The 17,952-nt window shown below is 37.9% G+C and overlaps 1 protein-coding gene across 4 annotated transcripts in view; it reads left to right on the forward strand.

Annotated features, from left to right (window-relative positions):
* LOC122563700 (zinc finger and BTB domain-containing protein 8B-like) overlaps positions 1-17,952 on the forward strand; it is a 23,190-nt gene continuing 5,238 nt past the window's right edge. Inside the window, exons 1-3 of one of the 4 annotated variants that reach the window (XM_043717804.2) lie at positions 1-57; positions 1,732-2,696; positions 7,050-7,228. In XM_043717804.2, the coding sequence (XP_043573739.1) occupies positions 1,766-2,696; positions 7,050-7,228 (1,110 nt within the window). In that variant the 5' untranslated portion in view covers positions 1-57; positions 1,732-1,765. The other 3 variants (XM_043717806.2, XM_087976868.1, XM_043717807.2) reach the window with 3 other exon arrangements.

The following is a 17,952-nucleotide window of genomic DNA, read 5'->3' on the forward strand; positions in this document are numbered from 1 at the left end:
TGTGTGGGTGAGGGGGGGCGTCGGTGAGATATTTTGCTTTAGCCAAAGGAAGCAAAGGTAAATATGGAGTCAGTTGGGTGATTCTGGCCTATTACAAGTCAATGAGATAACAAATGAAGTGAAAGGGATGTTTGCTGAAGCGAATGAGAGTGTGTAGTCTTAAAGTCTGACCTGTTGTGGTCTTCATTGCAACTGTTAAGTGGTATGTTGCTGCAGGAGAGTTAGATCGCTAACACCGTTTAATCTTTATTTCTTATCTTTGGGATTATATTTGATGGATCCGGGTTTTGATAGGAAGTTTATCTCAGAAATTATTTGTGTAGTGAGTCAAATAAATTCCTATGATGTCATAAGGAATGTCAAGGACCGAATATTTTAAGCAAACTAGCCCATTAGAACTGGTCCTGAAACAATAGCAAAATTGGCGTTTCCTAAGTACAGGCTTGTTCGTGTTAATGCATCGTTGTCATAATCTGGGGATTCCATAATTATTCTACTATTTGTTGCTATCCAGTTTTCCAAATTCAAGTTCAAAAGTGAGACAGAAGAGCTTTATTTTAAAACTTATGATCAAGGGAAACAAAATTAAATTGAAACCAGTAGTTAAATGAAAAAAACTAGCCCTGCCATGTCAAGCATTTTCAACATTGTGTTGTTTTATGAATGGTAGGTTTTTTGTGTGCAGTCATAATGGTAAGAGCAATTTTTTTGTCAGATGTATTACCACTGTTCTGTAATCAGCATTTTTTTCTTAATAGATTTTATTGAAAATGGTGAGTGCTAGCCTACCCTCTTGTACTGAAATGCTCTGGGGATCTCTGCTATGGTTATATCAATTGATTTGTTCCTATTCACTTATGTAGTTCAAAACTTTTAAAAATTATTGCTGAACATTGAGATTATCTGTCATTATATGTTTATTTATGTGTCTCTTTTTCTGAATCAAATTCATTGTTCAATTTTATTTTGGTATTTCAAGACTCATTGATGGTCATTGATGAGTGCTTAACTGAGATTAACAATGGTTCAGGCTTAGAGTGGCGCTGGAAAAGCGGAACAGGAAAATTGACTTTTCGGGCAAAAGCCCTTCGTCAGGATCATCCCTGATGAAGGGCTTTTGCTCGAATTGTCAATTTTTAAAAAATCTCTCTCTGTTCCTCTGATGCTGTCTGACTTCCAGTGCTTTTCCAGCACCACTCTAATCTTGACTCTAATCTCCAGCATCTGCAGTACCCACCCCTGCATTAGCAATGATTCAGTCAACTAATTTCTATACAATTACTGGTAACCTTCGCATTTGTGAATTCTGATCTGGTGGTCCTTTCATTCTTTCTTGTAGTACCAACCCAGTATTTCGGCTTTCGGGAGCACAATTGTATTGTGCAAAAATCTTCATAAGTCATCTCAGACTCAGTTTAGTGTCTAGGATGCTGATGGTGTATGAAAATCTAGTGTGCGAAATGAAAAATGTTATTTGTACTGGGGAATTGGGCTGTTATTGGGGTTAAAGTATATTTTCAGGACAAAGTAAAAGAAGCTTTATCGTTTGAATATTGTGATGTGAGATCTTTTCTATAATAGTACTTTCTTTATTCAGTAGAGCTTTGTTCTATTTGCTCTTGAAATTGCTTGATTCTGCACTGCGTGCCAAAGTGAAAAATGATTCCAACTGTAGAACTAATATTCTTGTCTTTGAAAACAAATTAAAAAATTCTTTTCTGATCTTTTAAGGAAACATTTTTTGACAAATTCCTGGTCACGAAAGATGGAGATCACATCATATTACACTAAACTTCTGGGAGAACTAAATGAACAGCGGAAGCAGGACTTCTTCTGTGACTGCAGTATTATTGTGGAAGGGAGAATTTTCAAAGCTCACCGGAATATTCTGTTTGCTAACAGTGGGTACTTCAGAGCCTTGTTGATTCACTACATCCATGATAGTGGACGTCCTAGCACTGCCTCCCTGGACATTGTTACATCTGAGGCCTTTTCCATAATACTGGACTTTCTCTATTCTGGAAAGCTGAATCTTTGCAGTAAAAATGTCATTGAAGTGATGTCAGCTGCTAGTTACCTGCAGATGACTGATGTAGTCAGCTTTTGCAAACTGTATATCAGATCTTCTCTTGACATCTGTGTGAAAGATGAGAAAGATGATAACTGTAATCATGTGGAGAATGGGAATAATATCGCAGCCTTTGGAGATGCTGTGTCTTTTTGTAGAAATCAATGTCCAAACCCTGTTTCATCAGTTCAACAGCAGGAATCAAGCCCTGACAATAATCAAAGCATAACATGGAATGAGTGCAATTCTTATCATCCCATAGATCTTGTACAGAAAGATCAGGACAACCTTTCTCCAGAGAAACTTCATCCTCCATCACTACCCAAACTTCCAGAACCTAAAGTTGAGTTTGACGAGGACGAAGTGGAATCAGTTGACCGTTTCCGACAGTTTACACCATCTGCCACAGATCAGGCTGAGGAAAGGCTGCAGACTGCCCCAGCTATGGAAATAGCCTATGAAAATTATCAGATGAAGCAATTCTTAGAGGTTTTATTGAGGACAGGGAATGTCCAGCGGAAGGAGGATCTGATACAGCACTTTTCCCGAGGGGCCCGTCCAGAGGATGGAGGGGGCTCCTTTTCCAATATGATGGATGTGCAGAGTGATTGGTATGGGGAGGATGCAGGTGAGATCCATATTGCTAATCAGTATCTAAATTAATTACATTGGTAACACTAGGAAGATATGCATTTATCTAGGGAATCTGTATGCTGATAATGTATCATATTCACTTCTACCGCTGATGACTAATCAGTAATTTAGATACTGTGAAATCACGTTGACGACTAATCCAGTAATTTTGGTATAGTGAAAACTTTCCATCCAATATGCCTTTCTCCATGAGAACATGGGGAACACTGAATTCTGTTGCCCACTATGTGCTCCTTTGTGAAACTGAAGTAATATTAAGGATGAAGTTAATTGAATCAACACTTAAAAGGGTTTGGAAATGTCAACCTTATTGATCTTAGATTGCCATAAAGTGACAGTGAGACATTTTTTGTTTAAAACCCACAGAAATTCCCATCCGGTTTAGTTTAAAATTACTCCAGTAAATAAGGGTCAGTATGGTTAACAATATACCCAGTGACTGAGAGAGAGACAGACAGACAGACACATTGGAACTGTTAGTTAGATGCCAGTATTGCGCTATGGAAAATACTAACATTGGTTATAAAGGATGTGATAGTAGGACACTTGGAAAATTATGGTTTAATTGGGCAGCATCAACATGGATTTATGAAAGGTAACTCACATATGACAAACCTCATAAATGTTTTTCAAAGATGTTACTAACAGTGTTTCAGAAGAATTTGGATAAACTCCCACATTGATGGTTAGTAAACAAAATTAGCGTACAACATAGTGAGTAGTATACTGTGCTGGACTGAGGATTGGATAATGGGGAGACAAGTCTAGAAAATTGTAAACAGAATGCCATTAATCCCAAAACACTCCTTTTATAAATTGAAAAGAAACAAAACACCACTCGTATAATATTGCACCAGAATCTCTAAACCAATGCAACAGATCAGGCAGAATCTGTGGAGCGAGAGCAAGCTAATGTTTCAAGTCTAGATGGCTCTGATGAAGAGTCATATAGACTCAAAAGGTTAGCCTGCTCTGCCTTTGCATGGATGCTGGCTGACCCGTTGTGATTTATAGCATTTTTTGTTTTCAGTACAGATTCCAGCATCTGCAGTAATTTGTCCCTAAACCTCAGTAGATTTAAATCAGTTGAAATCACAACATTTAGACTAGAAATGCGATCAATACCAGGAAGAAGCTATCACATATCTGCTTAAATGCACTCAACTTTAAATAATCTCTTCAGGGTTTTATTGCAACACAACTATCTGGGACCTGCACTCACTCTTCACTCTAAAGTAACTTACTTCACAATATATATATTTCCCTCTAGCACTTTTCTACCCACCCATCTTATTCCAAGGACTTTATAGGACTGCCTCACTCAAAAGTGAAATTAAAGTGTCAGTATGTCTCACTCGCTTGGCAGCCTGTGTTTCCCTTCATCATTTTAAAAAATGAAGTTCCAGAATATGCTAACAAACCTTGAATCCCACTATTTGCTGTGTTAAGTTGTAAAATAATCGAAATAAACAAAAATCAATTCACATTGGACAAAATCCATTCAATCTAAAGCCAGGTTTCAAAAGCCAATTTTAAAAGAAATAGCAGCAAAAATATTTACAAATCAAATGAGGCAAATACACACAAAACCCATTGGTTACTAATTCAAAACCAAAAGCCCAAACCCTCAACATTAAAAAAATTATAAATATGAATGTGGTTTTAGGGTGCTGGAGAAACACTAGCAGATCTGTCAGCATTTGTGGAGATAAAGCTAACATTTCGAGTCCAGTGACTCTTTGTTGAACAGAAAAATCTGTCTCAGTTCCACAAATGTAAGTAATGACAGCACTTTTACTTCCCTAAAAGACATTAGTGGATCAGATGGGGTTTTACAACAATGGTTGCTTGTCATCATTGAACTTTTAATTACAGATTTTTATTAAATTCAAATTTAAACATCTGTCATGGAGCGATTTGAACGTGGGTTCTCAGAACATTGGACTCGTCATCCAAATAACTAGGTAGTGATGACATCAGTATGTCATTACCTTCCCACTTCCATGCATTCCTAAATCTAAATACACAGAAAATAACAGTGGTCTTAGAACAGAATTCTATGGCACACTGCTACCTGCTGTTATCCACAATGTGAAGCTGCTTTCAATTCCACCCTCTGTGTCCTCTTTCCTAACCAGTTTTTAACCCATTTTGAAGGATCACTGGGCTGATTCTGGATATAGAAGAACTGCTTATGGAGGAAAGGTTGAGTAGGTTAGGCCTGTACAAATTGGAATTTAGATGAATGAGAGGTGATCTTATTGAAACGTGCAACATTCTTAGGGGACTTGACAGTGTAGATGTGGAAAGATTGTTTCTCCTTGTGGGAGTATCTAGGATCAGAGGATGTAACTTCAGAATAAGTGATTGCACATTTAAGACAGAGGCATTTCTTACTTGATGGTAGTAAATCTGAAATTGTTCCCGCGAAGAGCTGTTGAGGTCAGATTGCTTAGAATATTCAGGACTAAAATAGATCAGTAGCAAACCAAGAGTTATGGGGTAAAGTTAGGAAAAAAGAGTTGAAGGTAATCAGATCAGTCCTGGTCTCATTGAATGGTGGAATAAATTTGATGGACTGAATGGTTTCTGCTCCTGCATTTTATGGTCTGCATTCAAAAACAACAAAGGTACAGCAGAACTTTATAAAACAATGGCTAGGCCTCAGCTGTAGTATGACATCCAACTTTGGGCACCACAATTTAGGAATGATGTCAAAGCCTTTGAAGAATGATGGTGACTCTTGGTATCACATTCCTATTTGGTGATCTCTTGCCTTAGCCTTCTGATTTTTAGAAGAGCTTGATCATGAGATGAAAGGTGTGCAGAAATCCTTGTGAAACTATTTCCTATTTTTATTCTTGCTTGCCCTGCTCCTTGAGTGATAGAAGTAAGCAAATTCCAGGACACTGTTCTGAGATTCCCAGTATGTGTTTTTGACCACAGATATTTAATGCGGGATTATACAGAGATGCGGCAAAGTAGCAACTGTTGATGATTGATAGTTGCTTAGCATGTTGAAGGTAAATATAAAGTGTGCAATCTGTAGTGAACCAGAGTGTGTGGGAGAGAGGGCATGAATATTCCATTCTTATAACAGTTGAGATTGGATAACTTCAAAAACTTGCTCTTTAGATCTGCAGCATTGGTGATGCTGCATTTACTATGTCTGACTCTAATACTAAATTAGTCTCACAAACTATTCCTTTCCTTCCACTCATTAAATTGCTGGAGGGCTGCTAATTATACATTTTAAGAATTGAAAGCCATAGAATGTGGACATTTCCAGCAATTAGACTATGGAGGGTGGGAGTAAAGGGAATAACGAGCAGTATTTTCCCACAGGAAGTATCTGGTAACATCCGGAAGCTGGAACCTGATTCTTTTCTTTCACCCCATCTCCTTTCCTATAAATGTTGTTAACTTAGGCAGGTTAACTAACTTTACAGATTTTATTCCTAGTTTGTGTAATGTAGTCTCTCTGATCTAGTGCCTTTGTATCATGTGGTAGCCCATTTTTTCAAGATGTATTTCATATTTTTATTGCCTTTTACAACAAAATAATGTGTTTCTTCTCATTGAACAACACGTGAAAATTCTGAGATTCGATCCTTAGCTTGTGTTGTTAGGTGAGCTCCTTAGGGATAACAATAAGTCACTACAGTTTTGCTTAACACACCTAGGAAGGGCATGGAAGATGATCCTGCGTTCGACCTGTCATCTGTTGAGTAAGTTGTTTTATGATTTGAGATTTGGGTGATGACTAGTCTGGCCTTCAGTTTGCTGTTCTTTACCATTGAGCCATTTGCATGGATGATGTCCAATTGTGCAAGTTCTGGCATTTGCAGAACCATGCTTCACCAAACAATCAATACTTTCAGGAAAAGAAATGAGTGGTGGAAGAAATTTTGCTGGGAACAGGGTAAGCTAGCATCATCTAGAGCTGCCAATATGTGGTGTAATTGTATTCTGTGAACTAATCCTGTGATGCTCCTGTTAAATGTGCAGTAAAAAGTGAAAATAAATATAAACGCAATACTATAAGATTCAAAGTAATGATTGTCTGCAGTTTTCAGGAATACTTCATTAAGATTGTGCAGAACTTTGACAGAGAACAATGCAGTTATATTTTGATTTTTGGGGTTATTCCCATCATATTGTAAAATGTTTTTTAGTGCACTTGATGTTTCATTATTTCAGATGAAGATGTATTCCTATAGTTGCTTTCTAAACAATATTCTCCACATTGGCTATCACATTGCCCCCTCCGTACTGAGTGGTTGACTTGAGATTTCTATGTTATGATTCTGATGATTTTTGTTTCTAGGGAATGGAATAATTGTGCCAAAAAAGATCTATAAGTGCCCGTTCTGCACTTACACAGCTAAGCAGAAAGGAATCCTAAAACGACACATGCGCTCACACACTGGAGAGCGCCCATACCCATGTGAGACCTGTGGAAAAAGGTTCACCAGACTTGAGCATCTCCGAAGCCATGCTTTAAGTGTGAGTAATGTTTGCATATTTTAGCTTTTAACGTTCAAATGGTTATTAGGTAAAATCTTTTGCCGTAACCTTCACAATGTCTGGTTATCATATTTCTTCAGCACCTAATTTTTACAGTCATTCTTGACCAATTTAAACTCTGAATTCAAGGCACAATCCAAGGACTTGAGTACACAGTCTAGACTGTCAGTCAACTGCTGAAGTGTAGAGTTTGCCATTTCTGTTACATTTAAAATGATGCCCTATCTGCCCCACAAAGTGGATACAAGAATTCTCACAACATTATTTTCAAGAAAGAGCTTTGGAGTCTTTCCTGCCAATATTTTCCCCTTAGATCATATATAAACAGACGATCTGATTATGGCATTGCTGTCTGTAGGAGATTGACATGTGCAAATTTGCTGCCACACTTCTGATATTACAGCAGTCACTCTATTTCAAAAGCAGTTAATAGAATTTGGGATGTCCTAAGGTCATAAAAAGCACCTTATGAAGTTATTTTTAGGCTACTACAGCAAATACATTCACGGATGGTACTTATACCTCGCTGATGTGCTGGTTTCATGTTTTTTATTTTCTTCTACCTTTACAATATTTATCCTAATTTGCTATTCTACTTTGGGCTGATCTTCAAAGCTTAGAATGTTACGCCATATTGTAGGGTAATTTCATCAAAATCTCTTCTTCAGTATTGCTATTTATTCAATTCACACTGGCCCCACTTTTGTAGTTTCCTATTTGATTTAATACACTCTCATCAACAAATTTCATGTTAGACATAGTTGTACACTTGCTTCAACAATGTTATTTGGTAGAGAACTGCATTATAACCATCTTTGTGGTTGGCCTTCTCTGTTTCTCTCTCCCTCTGTGTGTGTCTCTCTCCCCTCCTCTCCTATGTATGTCTCTCTCACCCTGCCTTTCCATCGGAGTCTGTGTATCACTTCCTCCCTCTGTGTCTCTCCCTCCCTGTGTCCCAGCTGTGTCAGCCATGATTCTATTGACTGGCAGAGTAGGTTCAAGAGACTGAACAGCCTACTCCCTTTGCTGTTTCTTGTGGTTCTTATAGTCTTAATACGGTCTAACTTCTCAAGCTTGTAGCTATAATTGCTCGTCCCTAATAAGCTCTGAGTGAATGATTGCTGCATGTTTCTCATTGCTTTTAGAAAGTGTACTTCATAAGATGGGATGCTCAAAACTCTAAACATTCTATTGTAACTTGAACTTAAGAACATGTACAAATTTGACATTGACTCCTTATTTCAATACTACATGCCACTAGATACAGAATTATGGATTCTATTTTCACAATATGATATCTCCTTGGGTGCAAGAGCTAAATTGGGTGAAAGCAAATTCCAATATATTTGGCAGAAAAGGACAAAATGAGAGTTCAGGACTAACATGTTCTTGTGAGGATGAAAGATAAGGATAGCAATATTCAGAAACCTTGGATGAGAAGAGGTATTAAAAGTTTAGTTAAAAAGGGAAAAGGAAGCATGTGTAAAATTTAGGAAACTGAAATCACACAAGGTCCTTGGAGAATGTAAAGGAAGGAGTAAAGAACTTAAACAAGGCACTTTAAACATACTAGGAGCAAGAAGGTACTTTGGGAAAGGGTAGGTCCAGCCAAGGAGAAAGGGAAGTTGTGTAGAGCCAGAGGAAGTGGGTGAGGTCCTTAATGAATACTTCGCATCAGTATTCATCATGGAGAAGGATGTGGATGATGGTAAGATTGGGGAGTGTTATGTTGATATTCTAGGGCTTATCGGTGTTAAGGAGGAGATGGTTTTGGGTGTCTTGAAAAACATTAAGTTGGTAATGTCTCCGGGCCTGAAGGGATCTATCTCAGGATAATAAGGGAGGCAATGGAGGATATTTCTGGGGCCTTGACAGAAATCTTTGTATCCTCTTTAGCCACTGGTGATATCCCAGAAGACTGGAGAATAGCCAATGTTGTTCCTTTGTTTAAGAAGGGCAATAGGGATAATCCAATAAATTATAGGCTGGTAAACCTTACATCAATACAGTATAGGGAAATTATTGGAGAAGATTTTTAGGACAGAATTTTATTTATTTGGAGAAGAATGGACTCAATAGGGATAGTCAGCATGGCTTTGTGCAGGCAACGTCTGTCTCACAAACTTGATTGAGATTTTTGACAAAATGACCAAGATATTAAGGGTAGGGCAATGGATGTTGTCTACGTGGACTTTACTAAAGCGTTTGACAAGGTCCGTTATGATAGGCTAGTTCAGAAGGATGTGGGATCCAAGGTGAGTTGGCAATTGGTAGTTGTAGATGAATGATTTTCTGGCTGGAAATCTATGAACAGTAGTGTTTTGCAAGGATCAGTGCTGGATCCTCCGTTCTTTGTAATATGTATGAATGATTTGGAGGAAAATCAATGTAGTCTGATTAGTAAGTTTGCAAGCAACATGAAAATTGGTGGAGATGTGGATAGTGAGGAAGGCTGTCAAAGGATACAGTAGGATACAGATCAGTTGGAAAGTTAGGCGGAGAAATGGCACATGGAGTTTAATCCAGACAAATTTGAGGTGATGCATTTTGGGAGTCAAATACAAGAGAAGAGCATACAGTAAATAGCAGCACCCTTAGGAACTATGAAGGTGGGCAAAGGAGAGTCAGTGGATGTAGTGTACCTGGACTTTCAGAAAGACTGATAAGGTCCCACATAAGAGATTAGTGAGCAAAATTAGGGCACATGGTACTGGGGGCAAGGTACTGACTTGGATTGACAGGAAGCAAAGAGTAGTGATAAATGGGTCCCTTTTGGAATGGCAGGCAGTGACCAGTGGGGTACCACAAGGTTCGGTGCTGGGACCGTAGCTGTTTACAATATACATTAATGATATAGATGAGGGCATTAAAAGTAATATCAGCAAATTTGCTGATGACACAAAGCTGGGTGGCAGGGTGAAATGTGAGCAGAATGTTATGAGAATACAGCATGATTTGGACAGGCTAGGTGAGTGGACGGATGCATGGGCAGATGCAGTTTAATGTAGATAAATGTGTGGTTATCCACTTTGGTGGCAAGAACAGGAAGGCAGAATACTATCTAAATGGAGTCAAGTTAGGTAAAGCGGAAGTACAACGAGATCTAGGTGTTCTTGTACAACAGTCAATGAAAGCAAGCATGCAGGTACAGCAGGCAGTGAAGAAAGCTAATGGTATGCTGACCTTCATAACAACAGGAATTGAGTATAGGAACAAAGAGATCCTTCTGCAGCTGTACAGGGCCCTGGTGAGACCACACCTGGCGTATTGTATGCAATTTTGGTCTCCAAATTTGAGGAAGGACATTCTGGTTATTGAGGGAGTGCAGCGTGAGTTTATGAGGTCAATTCCCGGAATAGCGAGACTATCATATGTTGAAAGATTGCAGCGACTGGGCTTGTATACACTTGAGTTTAGAAGGATGAGCTGGGTTCTGATTGAGACGTATAAGATTACTAAAGGATAGAACACTCTGGAGGCAGGAAGCATGTTTCTGCTAATGGTTGAGTCCAGAACCAGAGGACACAGTTTAAAAATAAGGGGTTTAGAACATTTAGAACAGAGTTGGGAGAAACTTCTTCACCCAGAGAGTGGTGGATATATGGAATGCTCTGCCCCAGAAGGCAGTGGAGGCCAAGTATCTGGATACTTTCAAGAAAGAAATGGGTAGAGCTCTTAAAGATAGTGGAATCAAGGGTTATGGGGATAAGGCAGGAACAGGATACTGATTGTGGATGATCATCCAAGATCATAATGAATGGTGGTGCTGGCTCGAAGGGCCGAATGGCCTACTCCTGCAACCATTGTCTGTTGAATATTAGCATACAGGGGGATTTTGGGGTGCAAGTCGATAGCTCCCTGAAAGTGGTAACACAAGCAGACAAGTTGGTAAAGAAGGTGTATGGCGTGCTTGCCTTCATTGGCTGGGGCATTGAATATAAAATTTGGCAAGTCATGTTGCAGCTGTTTTAAAAAAAAAACTTGAGTTAGCCACATCTGGTGGATTGTTTGCAGGTCTGGTTACTAAACTGTAGGAAGGATTTGGAAGTTTTGGACAGGGTGCAAAAGAGTTTTACCACGATGTTTCCTGGACTGGAATGTATTGTCTAGAAGGAGAGGTTGGACCATTGTGGCTTGTTTTCACTAGCGCGTTGGGGGCAGAGAGGCGATCTTCTAGAAATACAGTAAACTTTGTTTTAACTACCATCTTATGAACCAGCATGCTTGATAAACAAGCAAAAATGTTGTATCTCATACTGCGTTTATTGTATTATTCTGTATGATTATTATAGTTTTTATTTAGTTTACCTTAGTGTAAATATACTTATTTCGTGTGACCATTCAATTGAACAATATCAAAAGTTGATTCAATTTCGAATCATTTTCTCCCTAAATGCTACAATATCTGAGTAGTCAGTTCAGAGTGGGAGTGAGAAGGCTCTCTGCCAGTAAGTTTTATTTAAGGCAAACTTGCATTGTAATTTAAATGACTTAGGCTGTAAATAAAATGATGTGTATACCCCCTGCATTACGTTTCTCTTACTTAGTGTTTCCTTTTACATTCATTATTTGGATTTCTTCATCATCCGGAATATTGGATCAACTGGCACTTCCCTGGTCCCATAGGTGTTGGTTAAGAAAACATTTGCTGTACGTAAACTTATAAGAGGGATTTATAGGGTGGATAGGTAGAGTCTTTTCCCCAGGCTGGAAATGTTAAATATGAGGAGGGATAGGTTTAAAGTGAGAGGGGCAAGTTTAAAGGAGATGTATAAGGCATTTTCTTTTTAGTAGGAGGTGACAGGTGCCTGAAATGTACTGCCAGACGAGGTGGTAGCAGATATGATAATATTTAAGAGTAATTTAGATAGCCACATGAACACGCAGGGCATAGAGAAATACGCACCAAGTGCAGGCAGATGGGATTAATTTAACATGGCATGTTGGTCATTGCAGACATTGCAGGCTGTTCCATTTGTACTGTTGTATGTTATAAATATCCCCAGTTAAATTAGCTGAACTCATGATGGGTAATCCTACAGCAAATGGTGGGGAGTATTCTTAAAAAAAAAATTGTTATAATACAAACCAATGTATTCCCCTGAAAGTCAAAGGCTCCATTTCAGCAAATATGATCAACAAGTAAGAGAAGGGATAGCAGTATTGTAAAAGAAAAAACTTAAACAAAAGGAAGACAATTTAACATGGAGATCCAATGGACTGGGAGAGTAATAAATGCAACAGTGGGATACTGTGAAAATAATAAGCATAATATACTTACCAGCAAACATTTTCATGACCGTATTCAGAGAAATCAGTGGTGGAAAGGAATGTTGACCAGCTAAAAGAAAAATAACTAAAATGACACGTTTGTTTAAATAGTAGTATTCTGCATTCATTTTCACTGTGGCAAAGGGGAATCTAAGTAAAGGGAGAGGAAAATATGGACTTCAGGAGCTGGAAATGTGTGTACCTTAAGATTTCCATTAGAATGATCAGGGAAATAGATAAGGAAATTCCAAAGTGTCTAAATCATGCCCGTAAATTGAAAAATTACAAATGCAATTCATTCTATTTGACGAAGGGAGGGAGGAAACGAAAACCAGTAACTGAAGATGTGTCAGTTTAACATGGATTTTAAGGAAAGTACTAGAATGTATGTACCATTATCTTTGCCATATATCTAATAATTTTAGACAATCCAGAGTAAGAATCATTAACTGAGGTGAACCTTGAGACAAGGATGGAGCTAGGTCACATAGATTGGAACATAAAGTTACTGTGAAGAAATTATAGCCGAACTATAGGCTACCTTCAGAGAGGAAATGGTTCAGGTACAGTCAAGGTGTCGTCCCTCAAAAGGAAAAGGGAGGACAAAGAAATCCAGAGCTCCATGGATGAGAATGGTCATAGAAATTGCAATAATGAAGAAACAAAATGCTTATGACCGGTATTAGGTAGCAAATACAATTGAGAATCCAAGAAGAATATAGAAAATTCAGAGGAGAAGAGAAAAAGCATAATAGATAAGCGTAGAGGGGTTATGAGAAAAGACTGGTGGCAAAGGTAAAAGATAATCCCAAAGTCTTCATAGGCATGTCAATAGTAACAAGGGTAGGGCTAATAACGGACCATAAAGGCTTTACCTTTGGAAGCAAGAAGCATATCTGAGGAGCTGAATAACTTTCTTTACCTTTACCAAGTGAATACTTCTGAAAACAATTATTTAAGATAGAATTAGTCGTTACGTGGAAAAGTTTTTTTTTAAGCAAGCTGTAGTATGGATTTCTAAAAGGGAAATAGTATGATCAATTTGCTGGTGTTTTTGAAGAAATAATAGAAAGGAGCAATGAGGGTAATACTGTTGGTATGGACTTTGAAAAGGTATTCTTAGGCCACACAATAGACTTGTGAGAAACATAATAATTCATGGAATGAAAAGGACTTTGGTGACATCTATACGGGATTTGCTGAGAAATAGGAAACAGTAGTGGCCAGTGGGTTTTGTTTTGTGCTGGTTGTTTGTATTGGGGTTCTCTCGCATTAAGAATTGATCCCTTGCTTTTCCTGATACATGTATATATTCATGATTTTAGATCTTGGTATGCAGGAGACAGTTTTAGAGTTTGCAAATGATACAAAACGTAGAAGCATTGTAAACTGAGAGAAGGACATATAGAACTGCAAAATGAAATAAATAAGCTGGTGGAGTGAGTGGACAGGTGGCAAATGAAAGTCAATGTGGGGAAGTATGAGATGATGCATTTTGGTAGGAAGAACATGGACAACAATATAAAATAGGTGGAAGAGCAGTGAGACCTTGGTGTATACCTGCATAGATCGCTGAAGACAGTAGAACAGGTGAAAAGAATAGTTAATAAAGCTTACAGTAGCCTGGGCTTTGCTTTATAGAGGTGTGGGAATTATACTGAACCCAGAAAACGTTTGTCAGACCTAAAGTGGAGTTTTGTGTACAGTTCTAGGAGCCTTACTATAGGAAGGATGTGAATGCATTGGCAAGAGTGCAGGACAGGCTTACAGAATGGTTGCAGAGATGAAAAGTTTCAATTGTGGGGATAGACTGCAGTGGTTGGGATTGTTCTTGGAGAGAGAAGGAGGCTAGGAGGTGACATGATTGACATTTGTGAAATCATGGGACGCCTGGATAGAGTAGATGGGGAGAAATTGTTCCATTCACGAAAGGGTTGAAGAAGAGACGACGCAGGTTTAAAGTGATTTGTAAATGTTGCGAAGGTGATGTGGAGAAAAAGCTTTTTCACACAATGAGTGGTTTGGGTCTGGAACACGCTGCCTGGAAGAGTGATGGAGACAAGTCAGTTGAAGCATTCAAGAGGGCATTAGATGATTATTTGAATAGACACAATATGCAAGGTTATTGGGAAAAGGCGGCAGAATGGCACCACAAGGTAGTGTTCATTAGTGGCCAGTGCAGGTATGATGACTGAGTGGCGTCCTTCAGCTCTGTAACAATTTTGAGAGTCTATATTTTATTAAATTGGTTTTTAAAATATATTTGATCTGCATCCACTCTTTTTATCCTCCATAATTTTTTCAAAGAATTCTATAACATTAGTCAAACATAGCCTGTCTTTTAAATATGTATGCTGGTATGGCTTTTGGATATGGTTTCATTGGTTTATGCATTGATTCCCAGCCTTCAACGTACTCCCATTTTATCTTGCTAGAGTCATGGAACTATAGAATAATACAGGACTGAGGGAGCATTTGGTCTACTATCTCTGTAGTGGTTCTTTGGAAAACTATGATTAGCCTACACCCTTTCTTTCCCCATTTTTCTGTCTTTTCTTTCTCTTTCAAGTAATTATCTAATTCCCTTTGGAAACCTCCCATTGAATCACCTTAAGAGAGAATGTATTTCAAAGCCTTATGATTTACTAGAACTTTTCCTCTTGCTCTCTCCAGTTTCTCTACCATTTACTGTTCAATTTGAAACTATACATTTTATTTACTTTTACCTATTCTTTCATGATATTAAACATCACTGCTACATCTCTGCTTAGCCTTCTCTCCTCTCAAGATGATAACCCAGAATTTTTAAGTCTATCTGTATAACTCTAATTCCTCCACACTTGAGCAAATCTCTTCAGTGTCCTATCCAGAGTCTTCATGTCATTCTTTAGTGTGGACCCTAGAATTGGACACACTATTTCATTTGATGCCAATTTTTATAAAGGATTAGCATAACTCTCTGCTGTAGTAAGTGTCTCTATTTATAAAATTCAAAGTCTTGTTTGCTTTATTAATATGTCTTGTTAACTTGCCTTGCTAAACCTTTATGTTTATTGAAACATTTGTGCACACATTGGACTAACTGTGTCTCTTCTTGCACCCCCTATCCCTGGTTAAATATATATAATACTCACCTACTCTTCTGATTACTATTTTGCCATGTATTTAATTTGGCTAAGATTCATTTTATTTCTTTTATATTCTTTTCTTTCCCTTTTCCAGTGAAAGATGAACCTTTTGAAATGGTGGGCATGGTTTCTCAAATGTTTCCCTATGTTTGTGGTCTCTATGTTGAGTAATACTTCCTTCCTTCTTGAAGTAGCAAAATATTGACAAAGGAAACCCCACTACAAAAGGTTTCTTTTTCATCATGAATGCTTTCCATGCCCTAGTCTATTTAAAATTTACAAAGTTACTGCGTACATTTTTAAGTTGTCTACAAATGCAGTCCACAGTTTCATTTCCACTGTTTCAGTGTATAATGTGCAGTCAGTAATCCATGACCGACTTAATTAAATTCTTATTACCATGATATTTTTGTTTCTTACCTGTACCCTCTTCACTTGGTACCCTCTTCATTTGATTCCTGGATGTTTTAACCTCAGGAATATTTGATTAACTAGGCAAATTTCAGTGAATGCTATTTAGTTATAGCTTTCTGTTTTAATCATTTACTCTCTCTTTCCCTTTTTGAATATTTTGTGTGTATTCATGTTTTAGTTTGACTCCTTTGGTTTGGCAGTTTCTGCAAAAATGTTGCAAGAGATTAAGCTAGAAAAGATAGGAAACAAATGTTCATTCTACATTTCTGACTCTCCACAATATATGTCACTAGGTTATTTGACACTGCCATGCTTCACAGATGATCATAATTCTGTACTCTCTGATGCCTTCATGAACTTTCTACTAAGAATTACTGGATAACACCCCCAGGTCTAAACACCTTAACCCCTTTTTTACACTTTAGACACATGCTGAGGCCAATTGTCTTAAGTAATTTGACAGTATTTTTCATTGGAAACTGTTTGGAAATGAGTATTGTTTACATATGTTTCAAAACAAAATTGTTCACACAGGCTGTTCATTATAAAAGTCTCTGATTTTAGGAACTGAAATTTTGAAACGAAATGATCCAGATGTGGAATGTCATGGCTCATTGTCTCTTCAGACTGAAACTTCAAGGGTCAAATGTCTCATCTTGTGTCTGTTAAGCTTGGGTAGCTCAACTTTATTTTGAGAACAGCACAAGATGTTTTTCCTTAAACCTTCAACCCAAGGTAGAAGGCGACCTATCCTGTTTTAATGACAAACCTGTTTCTTAATGACAGAACAGGAAAAGGAGTTAGAAACTGTCCTCTGATTTGATCACTGAAAATGTCAAAAGGTCACTTTGAACAATCACTCAAGTAACCAACGAGTTGGAGAGTAAACCTGGCATTTGAAACATAGATCCAGGTAAAATTGGAAGGCTCATCAAAAAAGCAATACTGAGATAGCCAACTGGGGAAATTGGGATGTATTTGCTTATATATGTTATATTGTAAGTGTGCCTTCTGTCTTTAGGGCAAAACAGCAATAATATGTGGCTTCTTTCACTAACAAGTTTCAATCTGTCTTCAGAAAATTAGAGATGTGTGTAAGACCTAACATTCTGTTCAGATCATAAGGAGTTCCTATTATTATATCTATGGGCAATGACATCTTACAATTGGATATTGGGTATTACAGTAGTACTGCTGAATGCAAGATATTTAAACTGCTATGGAAGTGACCAATGTTAATATACTGCCTGGATAGGGCCTGAAAAATATTCACTGTGAAATACCAGATCCAGGTGTACGAGGCATTGTGCACCTAAAGCTTCTTTCCAATACAAAGCTGCATGTCTAGTCAGTTCTGTGGACAGAAAGGTCTCCCAAATTCGTGTCAGCCATATTCTGACCTAATATGTAGCAAGGCAGATGCACTTGCTGCCTTTATCAAAGCTATTCAGAAATTAGATACAATATTCTTGTAAGTAATTTGGATTTTGTAAACCTGCCATAAAAGTCTTATGTATTTAAGAAACTTGTACTGACAAAACACCAGGGTATTGTTGTTTTCAGCTTCTCTTCATTTCAGCTATTCTTTGCTGTTTGGTATAGTTCGCTATGGAGTGGTTGTGTCTGTTTCTAACCCTGCACATTTTGGAATGAAATTGGATAATTACTGGAGTTGTATTGTCAGTGTTACATCATCAATGAAAAATATTACCACCCAGTATAAAAGCAGTCAGAGTCAAGACCAGCCAAAGATTGAATTGAAGTACCTTTCAGTTTTAAACGTTGGTTGTCAGCATTACATAAATTTGCTGGGTTCCTTGGATGAATATAGGAGTTTGTTCATTGGTGCAGATGTTTTTTAAATCATCTTCAAACCACACCTAACTATTC

This window comes from Chiloscyllium plagiosum, unplaced genomic scaffold, assembly GCF_037043375.1.
Source record: "Chiloscyllium plagiosum isolate Xiang-an unplaced genomic scaffold, Cpla_swu_hap1 HiC_scaffold_30, whole genome shotgun sequence".
In the NCBI taxonomy this organism is placed as follows: domain Eukaryota; kingdom Metazoa; phylum Chordata; class Chondrichthyes; order Orectolobiformes; family Hemiscylliidae; genus Chiloscyllium; species Chiloscyllium plagiosum.